Source organism: Erithacus rubecula (genome assembly GCF_903797595.1).
Source record: "Erithacus rubecula genome assembly, chromosome: 1".
Classification (NCBI taxonomy): domain Eukaryota; kingdom Metazoa; phylum Chordata; class Aves; order Passeriformes; family Muscicapidae; genus Erithacus; species Erithacus rubecula.
Window position 1 is genome coordinate 66,420,158 of NC_136658.1, and position 26,436 is coordinate 66,446,593.

A 26,436-nucleotide genomic window follows, 5' to 3' on the forward strand; every position below is an offset into this window, starting at 1 on the left:
CTGCCCCCTCCTGCTCTCTGAAACCTGACCCACAGACTTTAAAATCACAGAACTGATGAGAGTTTGCAATGATATTAACTAATACTCCACAATATGATGGCTACATGTCTAGTTTTACATGTCATTCCTTTACCATGCACTTGGGGGTTCTGGGTTCTCAGCTTTAGAGTTTCACTGGAAATAAGGACAAGTGTTTTTCTGCCATTGTGTTACATTCTTCTCCAGGGTTATCACTTTCTAAGCCATTTTCCTCAGCTGTGTGAATGTAACATAATTCATTGTTCAAAATAAGAGCAAAATGACCAATTGTCCCCTGGTCACCATTTCTGTTTTAGTCAAGAGTTTATCAGCTCCTTGATTTTTATCTCCTCCACACTGAGCAGTTCTTACTAAGTAACTTGCTTATTTATTTAGTTATTCCTTGTACAGGGACACTTCCACACCCATTGCAATCTTTGTTACTCTCCTTTTTCAGCTCTACAAGAACTTTTGTGAGATGGGGAGAAAAATTGCATGCATTACTCCTAATGGGAATGCACTATGGATGTTTATAACAACTCTCATGCATTCTTTCTTCTCTCTTCTTTTGTTAATAGTTTAGAATATTCTATTAGCTTTTTTCACAGCTTGTGAGAATGGAGTGTTCAAAGAACCACACAACATAATTACAAGATATCTTTGTTGGGCACCAGTCTATAGGTGGGAGTGAGGACTAACAGAAAGCTCAGCCTTTCTCACCATGTATTTAAAATAAAAATTCTTCCACTTGCAGCACTTTACATTTAAAAGCATCAGCTACCATTTTATTTCCCAGCCACCATTTATGGTCAGGTCCTTCTCCAATTTCTTATGGCTGGATTTCCCTTTTTATTTTTTCAAATTACTTCATATAATTAGCAACTTTTGTCACCTCAGTATTCATCACGTTTAACAGATCACTTACAAATGTACAGAGCAACATAACAGCATGGACTCTGGCACAGATCCCAACACAGCTCCACCACTGACCCACTAAAACATGACCACTCAGTCAGTTTCCTGTATTTTTGGGAGCATTTTGTTTATCTAAACATTTTCCCTTTTATCCCCAAAAGCCTCTGGTGAGGGACTTTGTCAGTTGCTTTTGGCCAAGGGGGCTCTACCTACCAACCAATCAACCAACCAACCTTGCTTGTCACACACACAGATACTTTACTTTCCTTTACAAAACCATGTTGACAGTATATGATATTACCCTTGTGCCCACTACTTTTCTGTGTGGATGATCCTGCATTTTGCTATACTTGTATCTGTGTTGCTCAGATATGCCTGATTTACCAAGCTACACAAATCACACTGCCTAGTTGCACTGTCACTGTAAATATTTGCCCTTTTCTATTATCAGTGAGTAGGAGATACATAAACAGCAGAACCAATAAAGCCCTGATTTCCAATTATTTTTTAAATTACATTTGAGTTCCCACATGGCTTCTCTGAGCTAAGGTAGAAGCTTATGGTTACTGCATTTTCCTGTAACAGGATTACACAACATCACTCTCTACTCAGGCTATTTTCATTATGTTTTCAGGAATGTAGTGACTTTGGGAACAAAACCATAATTTCAAATTTGTTTGAAATTCTGCAGCATGCTCTGTTTAAAAAAGTTTAAGAGCAAGAAAGCATTACTGCCAAAGAAGATGGCAGCACATGCCTTATTGCCTAAGGAAAAAACATAATGCCTGTTTCCTTTTGTAGACTTTTCTATTGAAAAACAGCAGTGTGCATGATTGTACTTTAGAAGACATTCTAAAAGCACATGCCTGATTTTGTGCATTCCATGGAAGAATAGAAACTTGTAGAATAATGTTGTTGGAGGAACAAGGTGAGGCAGACCTGACTGAGTTGATCTGGACTAAGTATCTATTAACTTTGTTTAGGAGATTTTACATTTTGTTCAGATGTATTTTAATTCTTATGTTTGATATGCTCTTCAGTAAAGGTAGTGGACATTTCCATTCTTCTGTTAAACACAGAATATGTCCAGAATTAACTAGAGACTGCCATTTCTATCTTCTTTTTGGTAAAGAAACATGGCCTAGACTTTGTTTAGGCTTAGTGAGACAAAAAGAGCATTACATTTATTAACATTTTATTTGCAGGCTACCATTAAATTTGGAAACATCTGAAACCTAGTATGTTTCAGGACAAGAAATTATTTCTTGTTTTCAGTTAACTAGAAGAGAGGAGAAACAAAGACAAAGTCTGGTCTCTTCCCATGCAAGTACTTCTGTGTGCACTCTGGGTGGATGGAAGGATGCGGTATCTCTGCATGTCATGAAGCTCATGTTACTTATGTTTTGTAGGCTTAAGTGTTTCTTCTCAAAGAAATAGATAAAACCAGAAAAAAACCTCAGCAAATCTCTCTAAATCAAAGTCTTAGACTGAATACTCCCCTGCTGAAATGTGTAATGTTTCTTACCCTTTCACTAGTATTACTTTTCAGGTTGCTAGAAATAGATTAATGTCTTTATTTCCTCGTGGGAATGAATAACAGTCTCTGGCCAGACTGGCTGCTGAAACACTTTTTCCACCGCTCGCACAGCCCTCTGCAATAACCACAGCGCTCCCGGCCAGCTGCAATTACCTTGAATTTGTGCTCATAGCTGTCAAAAGCTTCCATGACCATGCAGACGGCCTCCATGGAGCGCTCCAGGCGCCCGTCCACGCCGTTGAAGCGGTACATGCTGCCGGAGACATCCACCACCAGCCGCAGCCGCTTGGGCTTCTCCTGCGGGCTCCCGGGCTGCCGGGCAAACAGCACAGCTCAGCCCAGCACAGGGCAGGGAAACAGCAGCAAGGACAACACAGCCCAAAAGAGGACACCGTGCGCTTTGCAAATCGCGAAAACTTTACGCGGCAAACGTTGTTCGGTTTTGTTGTTGGATGGTGTTTTCCCACAACACAAATTCCAAATATTTTTCTATTTCAAATCAGTTAACTCAGCTCGCTGTTTTCCCTCACCTTCAATGACTGGAAACAAAATACCTCAAAAAATTCCACACGTGCTTGTCAGGAAAATACTTTTTCTGTTTCAGTTTTGATTCTTAACATTTTATTTCAGTAAAGAAACTCTCAAATTTGCTCTTTCTGCCAAGGCTCATAATGGAAATGTTTTTCCTTGGCATGAACAGGAACTGCATATGACTGTAAAAAACTTTCTGCTGAGGTTAATAACATTCCAAAAATGTTTGAAATCTTGTTCTGATTAACAACTAGATCCATCTTCATTCTAATGCTGAAACCTTTATTTTTCCTGAAAACAAATCCCACCTGTTCTCATAATTTTTGGCACAGTACATTCAAGGCAGGTGTTTTATTTAGCATGCAATGAGATGTGCCTGGATTCAAGTATGAAGCTATTAAAGATAATCTGACAAAAAACCAGTCACAATATAAACAAATAGAAAAAATATTCTTTTTACTTGTAAAGAATTTGTGTACTTTATTCTTTTAATTATTCTTTCAATGGACTGTGGCCTGCCTTCCCAGAAACAAAGGAATAGATGACCCATTAAATCCTACATTTATTTTGGTTTTTATAAATGTCTCCTTTTAAATAGAAAAATTGGGCTTTTTTTTGTGATATAAAAGGTACTTTTTTCCCCTAATTGAATTATTTTTACAAATTCTTAAAATTAATACATTGAGTAAACACAATTTGAAACAAATTTAAGATTCAATCACTTTTCCATTACTCATCTTTCACACCAACAGTGCCAAATTCCAAAAATCATTCAAAGAAACATAAAGACCAAATAGCATAAAAAATAATACCAGGGATTTATCACATGTGGGTAGCTGACATGCAAAAAGATGCTGTACTCAGCCATTAAAAAAATCCAACTTAGTGTACTTAAAAACTGCAATCTGTCATTAAGTATGACTGTTAAATATTATGGACTAGCCCCACTAGTTTTGGCCAGGTTTAGTTGGTCTGATTCAAGTGGTTTCTCTGTTGCTGACTCACATAGGTCTAACTGTAAAGGCTTCTAAGGAATCACTGAATCAGGCAGTCAATTTTATCATATTTTATTGGCTTTTCCTCACTCTTTTTTTTTCTATCAAAATTTTTATTATTGTAAATCCAAGTATCTGTGGAAGTTGAAATTATTTTCATACTATGGAATAAGGAAAATACATTTTTAAAGCACTTTTTAAAAAAAACTTTGAGAGGATCCGCTTACTTTCTAACAAAAATTAAGCTTGTGAGAAAATATTTTCCTTTTTCCTATAAATGCAAACAAAACATATGTTTTCTGGTAATTGCCTTCTGATCATTAAAATATGAAATAATATAAAAAACTGTTGCATTGGATCAAAATTTAGCACTGCCTAGATTGGTGTCCTCTCTCTGGGTGTGGTCAACAGGAAATATTTACATAAGACTATATGAAGAGGTACAGCAAATTTTCCATGTTCTGGTTGCCTCTGTGTCAGAGACATTCTTCTGAGTTTCTCATCCATATAATGTACTCAAACTCTAACCACAGATACTGTACACCCACTAGGAAATCAGCAAACTGGTTAAGTTCTTCTCCACCTCTCCCTGGTTCTTGTTGGATACTTACTTGTGGCTCAAGTTCTCCACGTCGTTTATAAATGGCTTTTTCTCCTGTCAGCCCATCAATGATTTTGGCATCATCCAGCTCTCCAACAGCTTGGTGTCTCAGCCATTGTCTTTCTTTACCCTTGGCCTACAACAGAACAGAAATCTTAGTCAGTGATGTGAGTGTGTGTTAGACGATTTAAAACCTACTGCACATGACATACGCATCAATTTCTGTGGAATGATGTGATAGTTTTGGCGTAAGTCAAATAAATCCAAACACATGTTCACAGCTGTCCTGGTCTTCTCCTCTGAAAGAAAAATCAACACTGACAAAGAACATGTTCCCTCTGTAACTTGGTCTAGTTTCATTTATGGGAGTTTAACTGTGAACTGCAGAAATGTTAACCCTTCTTCTTGCAAAAAGGCTGAAAATGTGTGTGCAAGCCTGTTCAGGTACACACACAACTGAAGGGACACACATAACTGACCACTCATTTGGTGTTTTCAGTCACACTGAACAAAAAAATCATTGGGTGACTTTATGGTAAAACTAAAGAGTATCCACTTTAGGCAATGGTAAATGGCTGCTTTTTAAACAATATTAGCAGTATAAACTAACTACGTATTTTAAAAACCTACTTTTAAAATTGGGATACTCGAGAGACAGTCCAACAAACACTTCTTCTGTTTTAGTTAAAAGGACATTGGTTATCTACAGCCCAACTTGATGAAAATACATTACAATTCATGAACTCAAATATCCATGGAACTCCTGTACACAGAGCATGCAGTTAAGACTTCAGTATTATAATATTATAAGCAACATATTTAATCATGTTTCCAAAGGATAACTTCATCAAACATAAGACAGGATAGGTTAATCATACATAAGACATACTAAAGACAGCAGTCTGTATATATAGGGTTTATGGTTTATTTAATTTGTTTAAATCTTTACTTTAAAATTGCTCATTACAGTAGTAAGCCAAACAAGGAAAGACAATTTTAAATTCATATATATATAATCCTTTTGCCCTCTCAGCAACTGCTGGTCAGCAACTGCACGAAAATCAAATATCCAACAGGACACAAACTGCCTTAAACATTGACTTTCAATAATGAAAATCAACTCCTCTCTGATGAGCAGGAAGTCTTACATTACAAATCCTCAGTAAAGTGCAGGACTGGGATTTGAAAGGATGAATCTTTATAGTTTTGTGTAGTCTGAACAGGCAGGTAACAACTTCAGGTTCAGAGAATCTTTGATTTTGCTTTGGATTAAATGTGTGAGTTTTTGTTTCAGTGGAAACAAATCTGACTTTAGACTATTGCCTGTAAATACTCAAGATTAATGGACTACTTGCCCATGAAAATAAGTGGGAAGAAAAACTACAAACCCGCAGAAAAATGTTTTTATTAACAAAATCAAAAGCCTTACAGATGCTTCCTGATGGGAGCGAAAAACAATGTTTCCCAAAAAACATGGCAACCTCAGCCTTTTAGCAAATCTCAGAAGGGAAGAAAATGTTTTTTAACTATGGATGTAGCTAAAACCAGTTTAATATCTTCGGAAGTTTATTTAACAAAAGCCAGAATTTGAGCTGAAATTTTATTGGAGGAACATGGAGTTGACATCTTATCTTAAAATAGGAAAGAATCCTGACTAAATCTGATCTTACCTTTTTCCAAAATAATGCTAAAATCAGGCTATTTAGTGTCTGCCTCTTCCATGCAGAACTACTAAGAATGTTTCCTATTATGAATGCTGAAGAAAATAATCCTCTTAAGCAAGGGTGTCATACAATGCACACATTTTACATATTACAGAGAAACTTCAAGTCCTTTTTAATAGCAATTTTCATATGTTTAAAACCAACTTAACTTTAAAAGCATTTACAGTTTTAAGAGAAAACCATAACTAATATATATATACACCTTGGTTTTATATTTGACTAGGAAGGACATACAACATATTACAATTTCAATATACTGCAACCATACTGATGGAAAAATATGGTGCTGTTTTTGAAATTAGAAAAATGTGCTAGATACTGTATCTTATCAATATGGTAGTGGCTGAACACAGTGTACCACTACAGTAATTCTTTTCACTGGAAGATATGTCATAGGCATATTTACAAAAAAAAAATTGAAAATACAGCTGTTATGTCTGCAAATGTCAGAAAAAAGTTGTGTATGTGAAGTTTTCACATCTAAATATGTAGCTCATAATGGTAGAGGATGTATTAAACATTGCCAGTTGTGGTCTGCATTTGTTTCTGGGAAAACATGACACAAATATTCCCTTAGCTGCTGAAATCATGAAACTGCTACTGACAGGGCACAGGGTTTTTCAAATTGCCAGCTCCCCAAGCCCTGCTTATTATAGGGCTGCTACTATTTTATTCTTGCTGCTATGACCAGAACGTTCCTACATGGTCTAAATCAGACAGTGCCCAGCAGGCTCAGTAACTCAGGCTCAGGTTTGCCCAGTTTAAAAAGGGCCTAAATGACACTCAGAAGCTACAGGACAGTTGCCTCTAATTCCCTCTGCAATAATCAATAACAAGAGAAGTACTTTCTGGAAAGCAAGTCACCTAACATTAAAGAAGGTCTTTCTGAGTGACTGACTGATTATAACCTTTTGAATTTGGACTTCAGACAGACAAGCTTCAGGGGAGAGAAGAAAGAGCCCATCAGTGACAGGATTTCCTGGACTTCTGGCTTTGCTACTGCTACAGAAGATAAACAAAAACTCATTATGTTTTGATAATGTTGTTCAAAGAGCTGACAGAGATTAGTATGTTATAAAAAGCAAAATGAACAATGAAATGACAATCTCAGACTATGTTTATGTATCACTTTCAAGATCTGCCTATTCCAAAAATCTCTTTCTGCTGCTACTAACATTTGGCAAGCCACAGACAACTGGATTTGAATCTCAGTCTCTTGATTCTAAGGAGGTAAAATTTAATCAAATAAATATATATTAAACAAGCACACAAAAGCAACAATAAAAAGGGCATATATTGAAGACAAAATCCAGGTAAAACAAACATGGGCAACATATTTTTATTATGTGAACACAGTTTGAAACAAAGCAAACTCAAACAAGTTTAAAAAGCCAAACACTCTCCACTGAGAAGGTAATTTGTGATTTTCATAAAGTTAAATACACATAGACATTTGATTTGCAAATTTTACTGCAACGACTTTGCCATTGGTTTCTTATTTGAGATATGAAGAATGACTGACAGAAAGATAACAGAAAGAAAACTGTTCTAGTTGAGAACTCATAGTGTACTCAGAACTATACAGAAAATAATGGGAGACAGATGCACAGCTCTTCATGAGGGCTGGATGCATCACCATGCTGAAGAATTCAAACAACCTTTTTTCCTCTCTCAAAAATATAATATGAAACGTGTTTGTACTGAGCTTCCTTATTAACAAAAGACATTTTGCAACTGACACTTATTGTCATTTATTTCCTGTTATCATCTATTCATTTTCCTAGACCACCTTCTTATAAAATCCCTACCAGAATCTTTATAAAAATTTATAATGCAAAACATTTTCTTTCACTATTGCTCTTATTCTATGCCCAGCTTTTTCAAATTCAGTGATTTGCTTTTTTATCATAAATTACATTTCCTAACTTTGTGGTTAGCTGTGACAGGTTTTGGCAGGAAGTTAACGAAGTCTCATAAAATAATATGCCTTATAAGACTTTGCCTTGACATTAGAATGACCTTTTTTAAAAAGCAAGAGGATATGTGTCCTTATGTAAAAATATATTATTTTTTATGATTAACACAATACCTGAACATAAGAATTTTGGCTCCAAGGGACAGAAAAGGCAGACTCAAAAAAAGACTTCAAACTGAAGATTCACTTATTGATTTCATACCCAGCTGTGCTTCCAATAGCACGTGTGCTAGAAACATGGCAAAAAACTCATCTGGATATAAATGATCCAATTTTTTTTCAACAGAGAACTGTCTCTATAAGCCAAAAGTCTGTGACCTGAACTGAGACACATATTAAGTGCATGAATCACCTAAACATACCCAACTTTAATGTTCAGTACAGGAGGAGTTCTCTCAAATGGTACACTCATAATAAAACTGCCTAATGGTTCTCTGTGTATATATGTCATTATAGTAATGCTGTTGTAGAAACAATGCTTTTACAATTTTATTTACCCTGCATATAAACACTAGTATTAAGAAAATCCAGAACAATCACCACACCAGTTACCAAAAGAAAGGCAAATTGGTGGTTTTAGTGAGTTTCCACTTAGGAGATTTGGGCTATACCTATTTCTATTAGCAAGAGTTAAAACAAACCTGAGAAAAATCAATGTTTTCAACTGCATATGCAGTGAAGCTCCTACCTGGAGTGGATGCCTCTTCTAACATCTATAGCATTTGCACTTCACATCTAAAAAAATACTCTTCTGGATTGAGGTAAAGACAAAGACTGGGCTCTACACAGCTTCACAAATTCTTTTCATAATGTGTAGTAGTATTTTCTGTCATAAAACTGTGCTCCTGAGTAAGTAATCTCTGTCAGGTGTGGAATGGGAATACTGCAACTTGTAGAGATGAGCACTGGGATCCAGTTGTAGGCTGCCTTTTAAAACAGTTACGTGAAACTGTTTTTTCCTAATTGATTATAACCTAAACCTGTTTTTAGCCTTCAAAGATATGAGCACCAGATGTTAACAGGATATTAGCAGGATAGTATTTGGGGCCTAATGTAATGACCTCCCTGTGTTTTCTTTATCAGAGAATCTAAGATTACCTGCAGATTGTCCAAGATGATGCGGAGTGACTGAACCTGACGCCGGACTGCTCCAGAGAACCTTTCGTAAGTTGATGCATCATATTCACTCATCTGAATCTCTTTCAGTCTAAAGGAAAGAACAAGGAGCTAAGAATAGCTCAGGAAACAAGCATATCTTCCACTTACTTCTGTAAACTAAAAGTTTATTTACTTGATAACAGGGAAATTTAGACTGGCACAAGTACACAGAAAAGAATCAGAGAAGTGGCAGCCGCTCCTGTGAATTTTTGATAAGGCAGATGTTCACCAATATCTACAGGGACTGTATCACATTAAAACTTATTAAAGTTACTAATCTATGACTCTCTCTTAATCTGCTTTTAAGTTTGCAAAGTAAATCAGAGGTTCTGAAAAATGTGATCAAATTTGAAAGGTTTTGTTGGCTCAGGTGTTGCTATCTGTACATAAAAGGATCACAAGTGTCTATTCATTACTTCACAGTCAGAGTATTTTAAACATATCCTCATTCATGCTTCAACACAAAGGTTAAGTAATGACACACTATAAAATCTGTTTTGAAGACCTACAAATAGTAACTGTCTCAAATATTATCTTCATGCTTCATTAAATGAAGAAACCTTGAAACAAAGAAATTTTAAATGAACATAAACAAAAATGTGTTCCCCCATAGAAAATGTCATGCACCATCCTGTCAAGAGGCATGTAAAAGAGAGCACACCTGCACCATGAAAACAGATACATGCTTTCTTTATAAGCAAAATGTGTCTATTTCAAGTTCTATATCACCTTTTAAACAACATAGTTCAGCAGAACAGGTGAAATTCCCCACTGGAATGTAATTACAGAGGTCCAACAGTGAACAATGTGCTAGAGGACAGGCAGATATGCTAGGAATGCTCACTGCTCAGTACTTACCATGACCCAACATCACAGAGAGGCAGCAGTTGGGTACCTGCCCATCCCACCCCCAGCATATGGCTGGGTTCAGTCCTGACCTAAAGCATATTGGCTGATTTGTGCCCAGCCCATTTCAAACAAGCACTTTGTAACAGCATAATCTCACTCACAGTGTTTAAAAAATACTGTGTTTTTAACTGAACTGTAAATGGATGGTAAAGTAGGTATAGGCTGATTTTATTTCTAATGGCAAATTTTTATAACACTATCACAAATTATTTAGCTGGATCATAAAATATACCTGAGAACTGCTGTTTAGACTAGCCCTTTGAAGATAATATTAAAATCAAACATCAAATCTTTGTTGTCTCTATCATGATGTCTTTTTCTATTTAAAGTTTTACATACACATAGTAATTATAGCCACATTTTATTCATTACAGGTAGGAAAAAGTAACTTTCAGTGCTGCACACCTAATTTCATGAATCCTGCCAACAGAGTTCAGTATCTTCAGATCTATAAGAGAAACATTTTGTTTCAAACAAAATGCCATTTTACTTTGTTGCTACTCTGTATTAATCCAAAGTGAAGGCAGCTCAGAAAAAATACCATGAAAAATACTGCATCTATTCCAGACTAGACATTTATTTAGTTTTTGTCAAATAGGGCAATTTAGAATGTTTACTACTAGAAATACTATCTAGCCAGGAAAGCATCAATAACTTTAATATGAAATTTCTCCATTCCAGATAATCCTGTGTAAACAAAGCAGTGAAATCTGCAGTTTCCTTTTTTTTTTTTTTTTTTTTTTTTTTTTGGTCAGCCTGAGAAATCCAATCTCCCTACTCTTATCTGTTAGTTCCCACAACTATATAAGTGGTACAGAATAATGATCCAAGTCAAATGTGGTTTCCATATTAGGCTACATTTGAAGCTGGTACATGCCAGCCCATTTGGGTTTTGTCACCTCATGTAGAGATACCCAGATTTTACAGGGCATAGCTGCACTGTTCCCACAGCATGTAGCAGGAGCCAAGAATATCCCATTTTCTCTATTTTAGTAAATCACTACACAGGCAGTAAAAACTCATCAAAGCATGCCAGGTGTGTATATGGACATATGCACAGACAGATGTACAGTACCCAAGACCATACATATCCATTGTTTCTATTATGAAGCAGCTCAGAAGCAATTTTGTAGAGGAGGAAAGCTTTTTAAAATACAAAATATCAGAGACTGAGTTGAGAGTACAGTTGTTGGAAGAAATCGGAATCTCTGTGCATATTCTGGGAAAAAGTTGATCAGTAATCACACATTATTACACTCATGCTGGGAAGACCTGCTGTTCATATTAATTAGCTGCTGAAGCTAAATAGTTGAAATTACAGAATCACAGAATATTCTGAGGTGAAAGGGACCCACAAGGATCATCAAGTCCAACTCTTAAGTGAATGGCTCACACAGGGATCAAACCCACAATATTATTAGCACCATGCTCTAACCATCTGGCTACAGATCTTTCAAACAGAAGCAATTTGTTTGCAGTGGTCCGTTTCAAAAAACACTTGCTAAGTGATGAATTCCTAACAACATACGATCTGTATTCATCATAATTCAAGAAAATTTTCATATAACCTATTTCTTTTGAAAAGAGAAATATTTATCTCAATCTCCTTCTCCATCTAGCTATGTTTTATTGTACCAAATAACACATTCATTTTAAGATTGTGGTTTAATTCAATAAAACATTCCACATGTCTTATTGAGAATAGCTAAACAGGTGCTGGTAATCTCTGTTAAGCGATAATGAACAGGGTAAGGAAGCTGATAAATGCAGTTAAGAAACAAAATTCTTTTCAGCCATCTTTTTCAAATTCTTCTGGGAAATGGTAAAGAAAAGAAAGACTTAGACATTACCTTTGTTTAAAGGCCTTTTCACCCATCTCTCGAGCAGCTCTCTTAACTTCCTCAGGAACAGCATCCTTTTCAGCTTGAGATACTTGGAAAACCCTGTGGCCAGCATCCAGTCTATATGGCCCACCTTTGCCACCTAACCCAGCAGTGTCTCTCCCACCTATGATGGTTGAGATAAAAAAAACATTAGGAACACGCATTTGATAAAAAAAAATAAGAACGCATTTTCTTTAAAGCTTCCATTGTCATCTACACATGTTCCAAAAATGTTGCTAACAATACCCAGTTGAATAATTTATTGCCCAATGTTTCCAAAACCAAACACCTATCATGATAAAGAACTCCCATGGAATACTTGTTTATAGTTCTTTGAGACAAGATTCATAATGGTTTCTATGCTGTACAAAGGGGACCATAGAACATACAAATGTTGTACATCTCCTCAAAGCTCCTGATCCCAGACTCTGTCTTCTTCCTAGAATTTTTTGGTTTACTCTGCTTCCAAATCACTTTATTTAGTAATCACTATCATGGCCTATTGGAATTGGGAGGTACTTTGCTTGTTCTGTGTACTTCTTGCCTACACTACCTGAATTTTTGCAGCTACAGGGACATCTAAGAGAATGGCAATTGAATCAGCCTAGTTTTTGTGGCTGCAAGTTTCTTGTTCTCTGTATAACTGGTAAAAAAAACCCAATAACAATATAATTGAACAAGAGGTCTGCTACATACAGTTTAAGTTAGACATTGCAAATACTTCTTTTCTTTTACTGGTAATAAAGCAACCCTGTATTGGGCAAAATACTCTAGGCAGAGGACAGCTTTTTATAAAACCATTTTTGACTGGCACAGAATCTCCCTTAGATATCTGTCAAGGATGCATTAAAAAAATCACAAGACAACAACAAACCTGTTCCACCAGCCCATATATTTCCACCAACATGTGGTGTATTGAATGGATCCACTTTTCCATGTTTGGGGGAGCTGACATCCAAACCACTTTCCCTCTCAATAGTTATCTGTAAAAGAGAGAAAGAGAGATGTAAATATCTCTTATAGCAAAAAAAACCCCAACACCCTAACAACCGAATAATAATATACTAGATGTGCTGAGTAGCTGTAGGACCAGCATTAGTTCAATAAAAGCAACATTCCACCTCAGAATAGAGTAGAGTAAAACAGGGCTCCTGAGTGGCACATTAGACCTATACCCAAATTAAGACTACTTGGTAACTGCCCAATGTACTCAAAATCTCTCTGTAGACAGAATCACCTGCAGTTCAAACACTTTTCAGAGTATTGTATATCCACAGCACTGCACATCCATTTACACAGCTCATGCGCACCCAACCGCAGTCCTGCAGTCCTACAGTTGATGGGTAGATTGATGTTCCCTTCATGAACATGGACTAAAGAGATGAGACTGGTCAGCAAATGGCCAGTTCAAATGACAGGCTCACTCAATGCTCAGAAATGCCAGGAGCACAGAAGGTCTCCCATGCTGGGTTTTCTGGACCTGCCCGCTGTCGGCACTTTCGCTGCTGACTCGCGGCACAGCTGAACGCCCAACAGCTGCCAGATGGTCAGGGCTGAGTCACTTGGGGCTGGGGCTGGATTTAAGTGGTGACTGAAGGCAAAAATACCCCTTCCCGTTATGAACTGAGTCAGGTAGTAAATCAATGAATCATATGTGAACTGCCCCTTACTAAGCTTCTATAATTTAGTGCCACTTGATTTTTTTTAAAAATGAAACCCAATGACTGAGATAGAAAATTAATGTCTCTAACCACTTAAAATTAACTTTCTTCTTATCTACCATAATACATTTAATTCTCCAATGAATTTATGTGTCCCAATAACCATGATTTATTGCCTTCTCAGAAGTTCACTGGCATTATCAGGGTTTTGACTGTAGAGCAGCTTAATCCTTGAACTCGCTGTCTTGCAGACTCAACTTCATGCTGACATGAATTCCACACATGTTTTTGAACTGAAAACATGTGCTCTAACAACACTGTCCTGGCAACTATTCAAAACATCATTTTCTTTCCCTTTACAGAATTTATATCAATTCAAAGAGGTACAATACATCCTCTGTGAACCATGTCATTAGTGTAAAATCAAGATCTAATCTGATAAATTACATCCATTTAACATTTGTATAGGGAGAAACATGTAACCACAACAGCCTGTTACCCTTAGGGTTATATACTTTTTTTGGTTTAAGAGATTTCCTCTAAAATGAACCCTTCTTTTTTTGCATAACTGGTAGATTTAAAAACTATCAAAAACACCGGTTAACAAAAATTGCTGAATTTAGTTTAAGACAAAATTATAACCCCAAAATGATAGTTTCAGCCTCATGAAACAAAACAAAATATTACTCTACAATGAGAAACATGAAATTAGGCAAAAATTTTACATGTCCATGCTAATGTATTCCTCATAGAAAAATATTCCTTCTTCAAAAGAAAGCTTTAGCAAACAAACATAACTATAACCAGTGATGCAAATGTCGTATTCTATTTTTGTAAAGTTTTTCCATTGGAAAATTCCACTAAAAATTTCAAAATACAAGCATTGTTTAAATCTTCAGTGAAAAGGTCTGTTGACAAAAGAGCTTTGGTGCTCATAAATCTTTCTCAAGTAAAAGTTGTTTACAGTGTTTCTAGTACACATGCACTAGACAAGTTTCTAGTATAAACTTATTTTACAACAGTATTGATTGATTAGATCTCATTAAAGTAGGTATTTGTAACTTTGAAATGGCATATTGTTAATAGAAAATCTTCTATCTTATGAAGATTTTTTTTGCTTTCTCCAAAGCAAAACACCAAACATCCAACATTTAGTTTCTGTTCAAACTTTGAAAAAAAAATTGGTTGAGAAAGAAGAAAAGAAACATGGGTACAAACTATCAAGCTTAAGAATGTGAGTTCTTCACTATTTTTCTTTTTATATATAGTTAATGGCTGAATAGATAAAAGAATTGAAAATTCAATGATTTTAGAATGGAATACCACCAGCAGATGTGCAAATATCATGCCAGTGAATTGCAGTATTTAATTTACTTTTAAGTATCACCTATGCAGACAAAAGATAATAGAATTTTGCCAACTCTGAATACTTTAACAACTAATTTTTATTAGCATTGGTTTGCTGGGGTAATTATTTTTCAAATTTACCATATACTCAGAAACTTCATTATATTAGCACACCATAGAATCCTCTGAAGATAATTTTCTGGATGTACTTCCTTTTTTTTTCTTTGCAGTCTTAGATAACTCTCTCAGTGACTTGTCAGACTTTTCTCCTTCCCATTCCCATATCTATGGAAGGTAATTTTACAAGTTTCAAGGTAATTTTACAGCCAACAAATTGTATCTACTCTGAAAGCACCTCTCTAAACTAGAAGTTACACTACCAAATACCTTCATTTGAATTGAAGATATATTTTACAAATAAATAAACAACAAGCTCTGACATGAAATCAGAGGAAGGATGAAGACAAAACTGAAGAGAAAAACTGTTGGACAATGATACATTCTTTAGCATGACAAATATAAAGAGATGGAAGAGCCATAGGTAAGTCACCCCTCTTGGGACTGGAGGAATTCTTGACATTAGAAACTATGGGAAAGGTAGATTTAAGAGGCATGGATTAGAAACCTGAGAAACTGAAGAACACTCGGTAGGAAATACCTAGTTTGCCTGGAGTGAGAAAACAAGACAAGCAAGTACTAAAAGCAGAGAAAGGATTCAAGCAAACATAAAATGGACATTAGCTTTGCCAAGATTGTCTGACTGTAATTTCTACAATGAGATTTCTATTACTGTTATGATGGGTATTTTTCAAATATATAAATTATTTCCTTGCTTAAGAATTGACCTGTCCCCTCCTGAATATTTTCCATTTGAATCTAATTGCAAGACTTACATGAACTTTGTTTCTTTCAACAAGTTTTGATTAATCACCCCTTCTTAAGAGAAATCTGTGCTCTTCCTAGCTGTACATGCACTGAAAGGCACTATTCATTACTCCATCATTGTGCAGATTCCATACTGCCTGGTGTGCACATTATGGCTTTGTAAAACAACACATGAATTCAGTCTTGCAGCCTTGAGCTCCAGCTATGAGGCACGGGTCAGAGTAGAATAGCTGGAAAAACTGAATTTTTCCATCTGAAAGTTCCTTTTGATTTCCAAAATAACCACTATTTCCAAAACATTCAAGGCACACATTTCAATTGTAAATTATCTAAACTTGTTTATACATATTGGTGATTCACGATCAGAGTGCAAAAGCGCTTTTCCACTCCCTGTTTGGGCAGATTTTTCTTCAAAGTCTTCATCCTTTCCTGGAATATACAATTCTTATTTTATTCCCTGTAGAGTCCTAATTGTCAGTAATCATCAATGATATTATTCTCTGGTTTTAAATATTTTTGTTCTCACATTTTCCTTCTATATTTTCAGGCACTTACAACAATACGTAATGGTTGCATTCATAAGGATTTTGTGATGCAAGTTATGTAGGTCTTCCAGATTCAATGGAAAAAAATAAAAATTTTGTGTGAGAAGAATATGAAGAGTTCAGGTCAGGAAGATGCCAAAGGAACGTGCTTTTCTTAAGAGGCAATGGCATGAAAGGAGTGGTTAAGAAAAATGGAAATTAAGAAAGAAACCAATACCATGGCTTCTTAATGCTTTGACTTAATTTTCTGATCCTGCCTCTTACACATCCATTAACCCCTGACAGTAAGGCAGGCAGGAATTGAACTAAACACTGATTTTACTTTCAGTGAGAAATACATGCTATCTGAACAACTTCCTCTTCCTTCTGGAAAAAATGAATGTATGCCAAAATAGTTTTACATGGCTACACTCTTTTTTCCTTTTTCCTTCCTGACAACATTGGGATTCTAAGAGTGAGCAGAGTAGGGAAAACTGACACAAACTAAGTGGTCTTATCATCCTTCATGAAGAAGATAAAGAGGCTCAAAAAAGTCAGTTACATGATTTACTGCACTCAACAACAAAGTGAAACTAGGTGTTTCACATCTGTGCCATATTTATGCCAAACAGCTATTAAACACATACCAGTCTGTAATAGTGGCCACTGAGAAGAAGAGCCAAAGGCTGGTAGTTTTGTCTAGACTTCAGCTGGTCAGACAAACTATGGTATATTGTATACTAAACAAATCTTAACTATTTTTGAGGTGGATCTAGAACTATATTTATGCCAGTTATGTGAATGAGGGATTGAATTCTATTGAATTCCAGTGTGAAATCATCTAATTTAATAACATTAACCCCTGGAGAGTAAGGAAGCACTGGCATATTTTTGACACTTTTATAATCCCTCAGTAAAGACAGAGGCTGTGTTTGTTTGGATCACACAGCTGACCCAGATATACTGTGCATTGCCCCTACAAGACACTGTCACAGCTATGGGAAGAAAAGAGCTTGCATGAACCCATTAGAAAATAACCCACAATAAAAGCATGGGAATTATGAAGATGGATCCTGTACTCTATTATTAAAATTACTGATGTCCCACACATACTAATATTTCATTCTAACATATGAGTTATTTTAACATTACAGTACTTCCCTTTCGATTTCAGAATCAGATTTCTTCTAATGCATTGCAAAAAAATCTTTCTGAGTAAAACTGACCAAAAGCATTATCAAATTTAGCTTCAGCTGATTTTGTGCAGGTGACCTTAATGACATTTTAGCATCCAGTATCCTTAATTCTACATTGCAGCAAAACTGAGAAGAAAAAAAAAAATCTTTAAAAGAGCATTCACCATTTAAAGAGAATCCCAAGCAGCACAACTGTGCACTTTAGTATTTTAGCAAGTACTGTTCAAAGTACATCTGCACTGAATGTATATTAATAGCTTATTATTAACATGTTTATAATTGCATCCAATGTAATGAGTAAAAGACACTTAGCAAAGTCAACTGAAATGAACATTTAAGTAGATCTATTATTCAGTCATTTGTGTTTCAGATTATTAACAACATTCCCTCATGAATTTTAAGTTATACATCAGCTCCTCATTCTTCAAGTCTATTACAACTAAATTAAGACTAAAATTCCTCAAGTTGTATTTATTGTGGAGACAGGGAAAGAGAGGGAATTTCATCTCCTCCCATCCTGTCCCATTTGAAATGTTATTTATTCCTGGGAGATTCATACAAGAGGTTGAGCCAACAGCTTTCACTGTCCAAACTTCCATTACAGTTGTGTAAAAAGCTGACTCTCTAAACAAAGGGCAGAACATATACTCAGACTTAACTCCTGGCAGAAAGAGAACTCATGGTTACAGGTTAGGAAATGCCTTTTAGAATTTGTAAGCAGAAGTCAGACAAGCTTGAAAATGTTTCTAGCTTTAAATAGAGAAGAAATCAGTGAGTGACAGCTCCCAGTAAAATGTGAAGGGCTTTTTCCTTAATGCTGACTGGGATGTAAATAATTTTTTTTGGTTGTAGATATTCCTTCCATCCTGCTCTGTAACTGACACTGCAATACTGCAAATTGGCCAGAGTGGATGGTCTTTTACAAAAGCAGCTTACTTTTGTATCCTGACAGGGTTAACTTCATTAAAATTCCTGAAGGGCACAGGAGGTGTCAGTGCCTCCCATTCAGGACTGCTTGCCAGAAAGTTCCTTTGTGGGGCTCACAAAGCAAGTTTCTGCCTCAGGAATGGCAAAGAAACTCTGGTTTCCAATAGGGGTGAGCTGCCTCGTGCACAGGGGAACAGACCTTTCACCTCTTCATTTTAATTATCTCTGGCCCTGACAGGGTGAACTCATATCTAATCCTCTCACATAAAACACAATACTTATTTTAATAATCCAGATATAAAAAGGAGGAAAAACCAGAAAAAACCACTTTGATTCCAGGCTAACATCCTGCAGGTGTAAAGGGAGGAAAGTTTTAATTTAAAAAATAGTCTGTATTTCCATTCTTCAAACCTCCACAAATCAAGTATTTCTTATCCTTTTGGGAATGTAGAGTAGAGCCGGGCATTCCTTACAGGCTTTTACATCTTCATAATAGAAATGGAATTCTTCTGTGTTGCATGTGGCTACAAGGAATCAACCTCTCTACTAAGTCCTTTTAAGCATTCAGTGGATCATTCCACATAGAACATTTACTAAAGATGCAACCAGCATGATTTCATGTGTCACGACTGAATAAATGCATACAAATTATACAAGCAAACAGGGACACAGCTTCAGTATTTACAGCTGTAAAGAATATTTTTGGAGGAAAATCTTTAAAAAGAAAATGTTAGGGTGCCCAAATACTGTTTTCACAAGCACTAATTCTACTATTAGTAATAATACTGTATTACTGGTTGTTCCTTACTGTTGATCAAAAGAAAATAGGGGAAAGAATGCACTAAGATCTGAGGTAGAATATAATTCATACAATTCAGGTGCTTAGTTCAATGTCAATTAAGAAAGCATACATTAGCTTAATTAGTTGCATGATTAGACAGCCCTGGAAAGTAGGTAGATGTAGGCTGGCAAGATCCCGTTCTTCATTTACTGTTTCTATCATAAAACAAAGAACTCTTCCAACATTCAAATTAGAACATATCCACTCTTATTGTAACATATCTGAGATGCGGAATGAAAGGGTTAATCAGGTATTTTGCCTTTTCATTAACATAAAACATATTAAACAGGGCAGTTTATAGACAGTGAAGAATATGGGTTACTTTCCAGAGAAGGCACTAAATTATTGCTGAAAAATATGATTATATGCATATAAGCCCACTAGAAACACTATAAAGCAAAAAATAACTTGCTTTCTTCATTTGTGCCATAGACAAAGACTGAGCATGGATCAGATGAATATTTCAGGAAAAGAAGGAAAAACCTTGTAGATTTTTGCCTTATGGGTGATTTTGGAGATGCTAATTTCTTCATTAAAATCAGTACAAAACTTGCTTTCACTCTCAAACATTATTATGAAAAAAGATGTCCTTTGTAATAAAACACGACTGTGCTCCATGTGAAAAATGCATTAAGTAACCCATCCCACAGTGGCACAAAGGATTAGGAAATGTATTCCATGGAATGCAGAATGTACTTCTGCAGATGTGCAAAAGACTGATGTTTCCCTGAAACAAAATAATTGTTTTTCTTCTATTCCTGAGCTTCTCCAATCTTAATCTCTCAGTATTATCCTCGGCTGCATGTAACAGGTCACAAGAACATAGCTTCCTCTAACACATTCTTTATCAGCAGCATGGATATATGCATTACATTCTCAAAGAGCAAAGAAGTTCCACATCAGGCAGATCACAGGCTAACCTGCCTGTTGCATTGTGGTTTTACACTCTACTGTAAAACTGATTCTACTAAAGAGAGAAAGAAACTTTTTATAATCTACTTACACAAACTAGAAAGAGAAAGGCATAAACAGGCAAAGCCCCCTCTAATGGCTTGTATTATGTTCACTTGTACTGTATCATGTAAAGATTTTTTCCATGTACTAAAAATTATTACCATAGTTTCTGTTCACAACAACAGCACAAGTAATTTTTCCACAGAAAAGATATTCACTCTTAGGCAAGACAATAAAAAATGTGCGAAATGCATCGTTTCTTCAACTGTATCCTGAAATGAAAAAACATTTATTGCACTGCAGTATAAAACTTTTAATATGCTTTCTTTTTTTTTTCATTTGACCTCATTTTGATTTTCTATCTTTTTTGTAAAACTTTGCAAGAGTTCAAACTGAACTAATGAAGCTTCATCATTATCTGACTCCTGAGAACATTTAATTCTAAAAGTAGCATTTAAAATTCATGCAGGCGTTAAGCTTTTGCCTTGAATACCAGAATTGTTGAAAGCATCATAACTTTGGTGGCATTTTAGAAAAGTGAATCTGGATGGGGAAGAGGTGGAGATTTGGACTGAAACTTATAAAAAGATGTATCTGGCTTGCAAATCAAGTTTATACACATCAACTGAGAAAACCAAACTACTGTACAAAATGCTGCTGTGGCTTCTTTTTTGAACAAAATGCTGTCACTTGAAGAACCAATTCAGTAACTCTGCACAGCAGATACATTAGAGTATTTTGCCCACAAATATACACCATGTGGTTTAAAAACTGGAAAACTAAATAAAGTAGTAAGAGAATATAATGCATTTATCTAATGGATCTTCTGTTATGCAAACACCTGTTTAACGTCCATTTTCCTCTGTCATTATTTAAAATTCCCTAGTCAGTTCTATCCAACTATAAAATGTGAGATCATAATCTTTTTAGTATTCTAATCCACTATGAAATATTTTCATAGGATAATGTCTAGCTTGGTTATTTATTGTGGCTACTACACACCTCCTAGACCAGCTAGAAAGATAAGTGAACACATTATGGCAGTTTGGAATGGTCCAGGTTGAATACCACAGGGTAAAATGAAAGTTGAAAAAATTTACATGTGGAAGGAGAGAAGCCTGATTTTCTGTATTCCTAGGACCTTGTCAATGCTGTCCTTAAGAAAGAGAGGCAGAAATTATTTAGTATCTACTACATTGTTTTCTTTCCTAAAGGAAAGCCTCTTATTATTGGCATAGTGTAGCATACCAGATAATTTAAATTTTTCCTATGCTTGTCCTTTCACTAATTAGGGAACCACTTTCATAAAGGCATAATTATTAGTATGCATTTGTCTTGCTGAGACAGCTGGATTTTGCTGGTGTTAGGAGCTCCAGCTTTTATGTCAGCAATGTGCTCTGCTGCAGACTTCTTGAGATTTTCAATATGGTGTGTTGAGGTAATAATATTTTCTCCCATGAGAACTTTGGGCTTCCACAGGAAAGTCAGAGGAAGAAAAGAGAACTTTGTACTGGCTCAGTCTGCTCTAAAGCAAAGTTAAGGTTATTTCCTCCTGCTCTTTGTATGTCTGCTCTAATTAGACTGGAAGATCTCCTTAGGAAAGAGAATGCATTTCAGATGTGTCTGTACTGTGCTTCTAACAAGGGCCTCACTCAAGCTGAGGAAATTTATAGAAAAAGTATCTGGCAGAGAACCAATGATCTTCATCTGAGTTGCTTTATCCCATAAATACTTTTAGAGATATGCATTTAGCCAGCTCTGTGAGATCACAGCTTTCCAGTCCCATGCTTCCTCATACTCAGATGCCTTCATTCAAGGGCTGGTACACAGCCACTAGCCCTCAGCTGAATAAATTATATGGTCTGGGAAGAGGTCACAGAACTAAACCGTGGATTTGGGGATCATGGATCTCAGAACTGGAAATGCTATCAAACTACACCTTGGAATTCACCTATTGACTAGATAACTCTGCAATCTGCAGTATTTCAAGATTTTCAGAATCCTGTGCAGACCTGCAGAATGCAGAATATGGTTATTACAAATGCACAGAAACACTCCACTGCATGCATTTCTCATCATTTATGGGGTTTGCACTGACAGTATTTAAAAATTTAGGGAAATCACTGTTATTAGCCCACTGATGCCCTCATGTGGCCAGAAGACCAAGTCTGCTTGGTGCAAAGTAGAAAATAGAGAACAGGAGAGGGTGGTGGGAAGAAAAATGGGCCACTCTTGCTAAAGGTCATGCTTTTGTCTTGATTAAAGAACTGCAGCTTTGCCCAGTTCATTCTTAACATAAGGAAAAGGCTGGATTTTTGTTGTGTTATGAAGTACAATGTCACTTTTTAGAAATGGAGAAAACCCCCAAACTATCAGTATAGATTAGAGTAGATTCTGATCAGTAACCATTAGCAAGTTGGAATCACTGAAACTCCAGAATAAATTATTCTTTAGACAAACATCCAATCTAAAAAACCAAATTTCATCAGGTGAACTCACATTAACCCGAACTTTAAAGTAGAGCTTCAAGAAAATAACAAGAAAAAAATGATGCATTCAATAAAATAAAAAAAAATATGAGTTCACTTAAGGGATGAATACTTCATGTAGAGTTCTATATGATTAGCTGCATGGAATACAAATGGAATAAATGAGGCTGTTCAAGGAAGGGAGTAAGACAATCACTATCCAAATCGACTTTCAATTGTTGCTCATTATGAAATACAGTCCCTGTGGGACTGGCTGCCTGCAAAGCTATGATGATCTCTTCAGGTAATTCTAACTCAAAAAAACTATGTCTAGGTATGACAGCTGGGGAAAAAAAATGAGCAAGTGTGTGTTTGTCTGCAAATATATACATGTACCTGTGTGTGAATAAATATTGTACACACATTCAGCCACATTTGCACACCCCTCACCTTGTTTAACGTGCTTGGCCTTCTTTTAACTTTAACAGTGAATGCGAGACTTCTGGCATTTTGAATACCTCCAGAATGTACTCAACTTTGACTCCAGTTGAACCTTTATGTCAGGTGAAGCCATAAAAGCAAAGTGAGGAAAAAATGGGAGAAAACATTTCCATGCAGATCCTTTTCTTTGGAAGGGCCTGGTTTAACATGAAGGTGTCAGTGTCTCTCTCAAACACTTCCTTTGGACTGACAAATAAGTGTCATTTGTGTTGCCATCAGTCTACAAATTAGAGTGCTGGGATGATACAGGTCTTGTATTATTCAGGTTCTACATAGCACATGCACTTGCTCACAGGTAAATGCACTTTATCAATTTTTTAACAGCTGGTGCCCACTAAATTCACATATATCTTTGCTCTGCTCAGTCCTACACTATATGATCTTGACATCATATTGGCTGAACCTGAATCCTCTAGGAAATTCACTTGAGTTTCCTAGAGTTACAGGAGACATAACCTGGGTCAAATGTTACAGCTTTTTAAGTTTCTGAGGAAAAACACACAGAACACTTATGTTAGAGTGGGGTTCTGTCATAAGCCAAACAGACATGAGCAATATCCATCCTTGAAGAAGAAGTGTACTGTAGAACAAGCAGGTCTTGACCTTTAAGACCTGGGATGTACCAGGAAGTTGTGACCCTGTTTTAGGACAGCAGAAAGATAGGAAAAAGCAGAGAAGTCTCTCTTTTCTCCCCCTTGCTAACTATTTACTTAGATATAAATATGAATTAATTTCCAACTAAGTACCTGAATGCATATAAGGAAGGCTTCCTATACTGAAAATGAGAGAGAAGAGTGCATAGGAAATCAAAATAGTTACAATCACAACTACTTAACTTATTAGGCCTTTATATATAGCCACAAACAGAGGGCACTACTGCAATTTCAAAAACCCATCTCATGCATATAGGAGATGATACTGCAGTTTCAACAAATACATTAAACAACAGACAAAAAAAAAAAAACCAAAAAAAACAAAACCAAAAAACAAAACAAAAAACCCCCCTACCCAAATAGGCCCCTAAGAAGTCTTAGTTTACAGGAATTATTATTATTTTCTTAAATTAATCAGATCACTTCTTTGGACAATCTTGGTATTGAAATGACAGGAGACTATCCTCAGCTTCAAGATGTCACTTTGCGTGGTCATATTACCTAGATCAAGACTACACCTGGATTTAAAAAAATGTTGTAAATTTGATTTTGAATTCAGACACACATTAGCATAAACTAGATGATAAAGCTTTTGCAATCTTTTACTAAATACATTTTTATGCACTCTACAGGTTTGGATATGTCCTGGGACTTCTGAAAACAATGACATTCTGAGTACATAGCATGAAACATTTTGGACAGCAGTCTACAGCAGGAGAACACTAAGTGGAGTGAATATAGCACTAAACTAGCTAACTTTTTTGCTATAGCCACACATAAATACTTTAACATCTATTGAAATACCTCTAAATGATGCACCTTTTAATTATTTTTGTCTAAGCATTGTAATTTATCTAAATGAGACATACTACTAAATAGTGTTTACTGAAAGACAATATCTGAACTATATCAGAATGTTACAGTGCTGGTGTATTTAATTTCCATCAATAACCCTTGCACTGCAAAAAGTAACACAAGCTTATCAAGGTCTGCCTATTACCATGAAACTTTTAGGGCAAGATTTTAAAAATAAATTGTCTTTCAAATCCTCTTCAGAAATTTGATAATGAAGTGATCTTTTTGTCAGCGACACCAAAAAGTGAAAAAGCCCAATTGCTTTTGGAGTAGAGTTCACAGCTTTAGAAAATATAGTACTTTGTTTAGGTTTAGTATTTCAGATGCTCCAATTTAATTCTTTAAGAATACTGTAGTATTAGTTTGAGTTTAAAACTTCAATAAATTACAAAAAATTCTGACCTGCCTGTATAAATGCAGGCTTAGGTAAACACATACCACATTTTGATAAACTAATTTGGTAGCCTCAAGACTTCAGCAGTTTGAACTTTGCTGAGTATGTCAACAATACAAAACAAATGTTGACTGTTTTGAAGATTGCCACAAATTATATCAAGGGAGCCTAATTACTGATTACAAGTGGAACAGATGTTTGTTTTCCTCTTTTTCATTGCTTATGTATATCCAGCCTCCTTCTCAGAGCTAACATGTTTATGAAAGCAAAAATGCAGCCCTAGAAGATAGTATCAAGAGTTCCAGCTTAAGCCTGGTTGAAGATTTGATTCCAGTTCTTTGAAACGATATTTATATTGAAAGGTCTCCAATATTTTTCTCTCTAAAGGGTCAGGAAGATTCAAAGAGTTTGTGCTTCTGCAGATCAGTGGTTCCCAACCAAATAGACAAGTCTTGGATTGTCTAAGAACATCACCACAAAGGGATGTTTAGCTTTGCTAAGCTTTGCTTAGCCTGTCACAGTCTTGTGGGATGCAATAACAGCAGTTTTAAGGGAAGGGGAAATTGAAGGTGGGTGTGTGGTATGTAGAACACTGACAATTCTTATAGTAAGTTTCTGCTACAAGATGATTTGGCATGATGGGTTTAGTCAAAGAACTAGAGAAACCTCATTAGACTCCAAGTTACTTAACACGAGCACATGCACAAAATATTACACAAAAGGAGATAATTTTCATGAATGATCAGATCAATACATGGTTGCAAAATTTTGCAAAATTATCAGGAAATACTTAGCTGCAACATTCTTAGCAAAGTAATTGTCCCTGGATTGAGAGATATGTTCTTGCTACACTCAGTTACACAGGGAAGCTACATGAATGTGTTTTTAAGGTAATAGAATCCTTTCATTTCCAGAAATGAATGCCTTAATGAAGTACTGCTTTTATGTGTAGACCTACTGATAAATTAAGTAGGAAAGGTGATA

General features: G+C 35.9%; 1 protein-coding gene across 1 annotated transcript in view; it reads right to left on the reverse strand.

Moving 5' to 3' along the window:
- The window catches only part of VWA8 (von Willebrand factor A domain containing 8), a 179,006-nt gene that overhangs the window by 10,977 nt on the left and 141,593 nt on the right, over nucleotides 1-26,436 (reverse strand). Inside the window, exons 38-42 of the mRNA XM_079301747.1 lie at nucleotides 13,121-13,229; nucleotides 12,214-12,370; nucleotides 9,395-9,503; nucleotides 4,608-4,733; nucleotides 2,624-2,782 (exon numbers count right to left, since the gene is read on the reverse strand). Of these exons, the coding sequence (XP_079157873.1) occupies nucleotides 2,624-2,782; nucleotides 4,608-4,733; nucleotides 9,395-9,503; nucleotides 12,214-12,370; nucleotides 13,121-13,229 (660 nt within the window). The remainder of the gene's footprint in view (nucleotides 1-2,623; nucleotides 2,783-4,607; nucleotides 4,734-9,394; nucleotides 9,504-12,213; nucleotides 12,371-13,120; nucleotides 13,230-26,436) is intronic.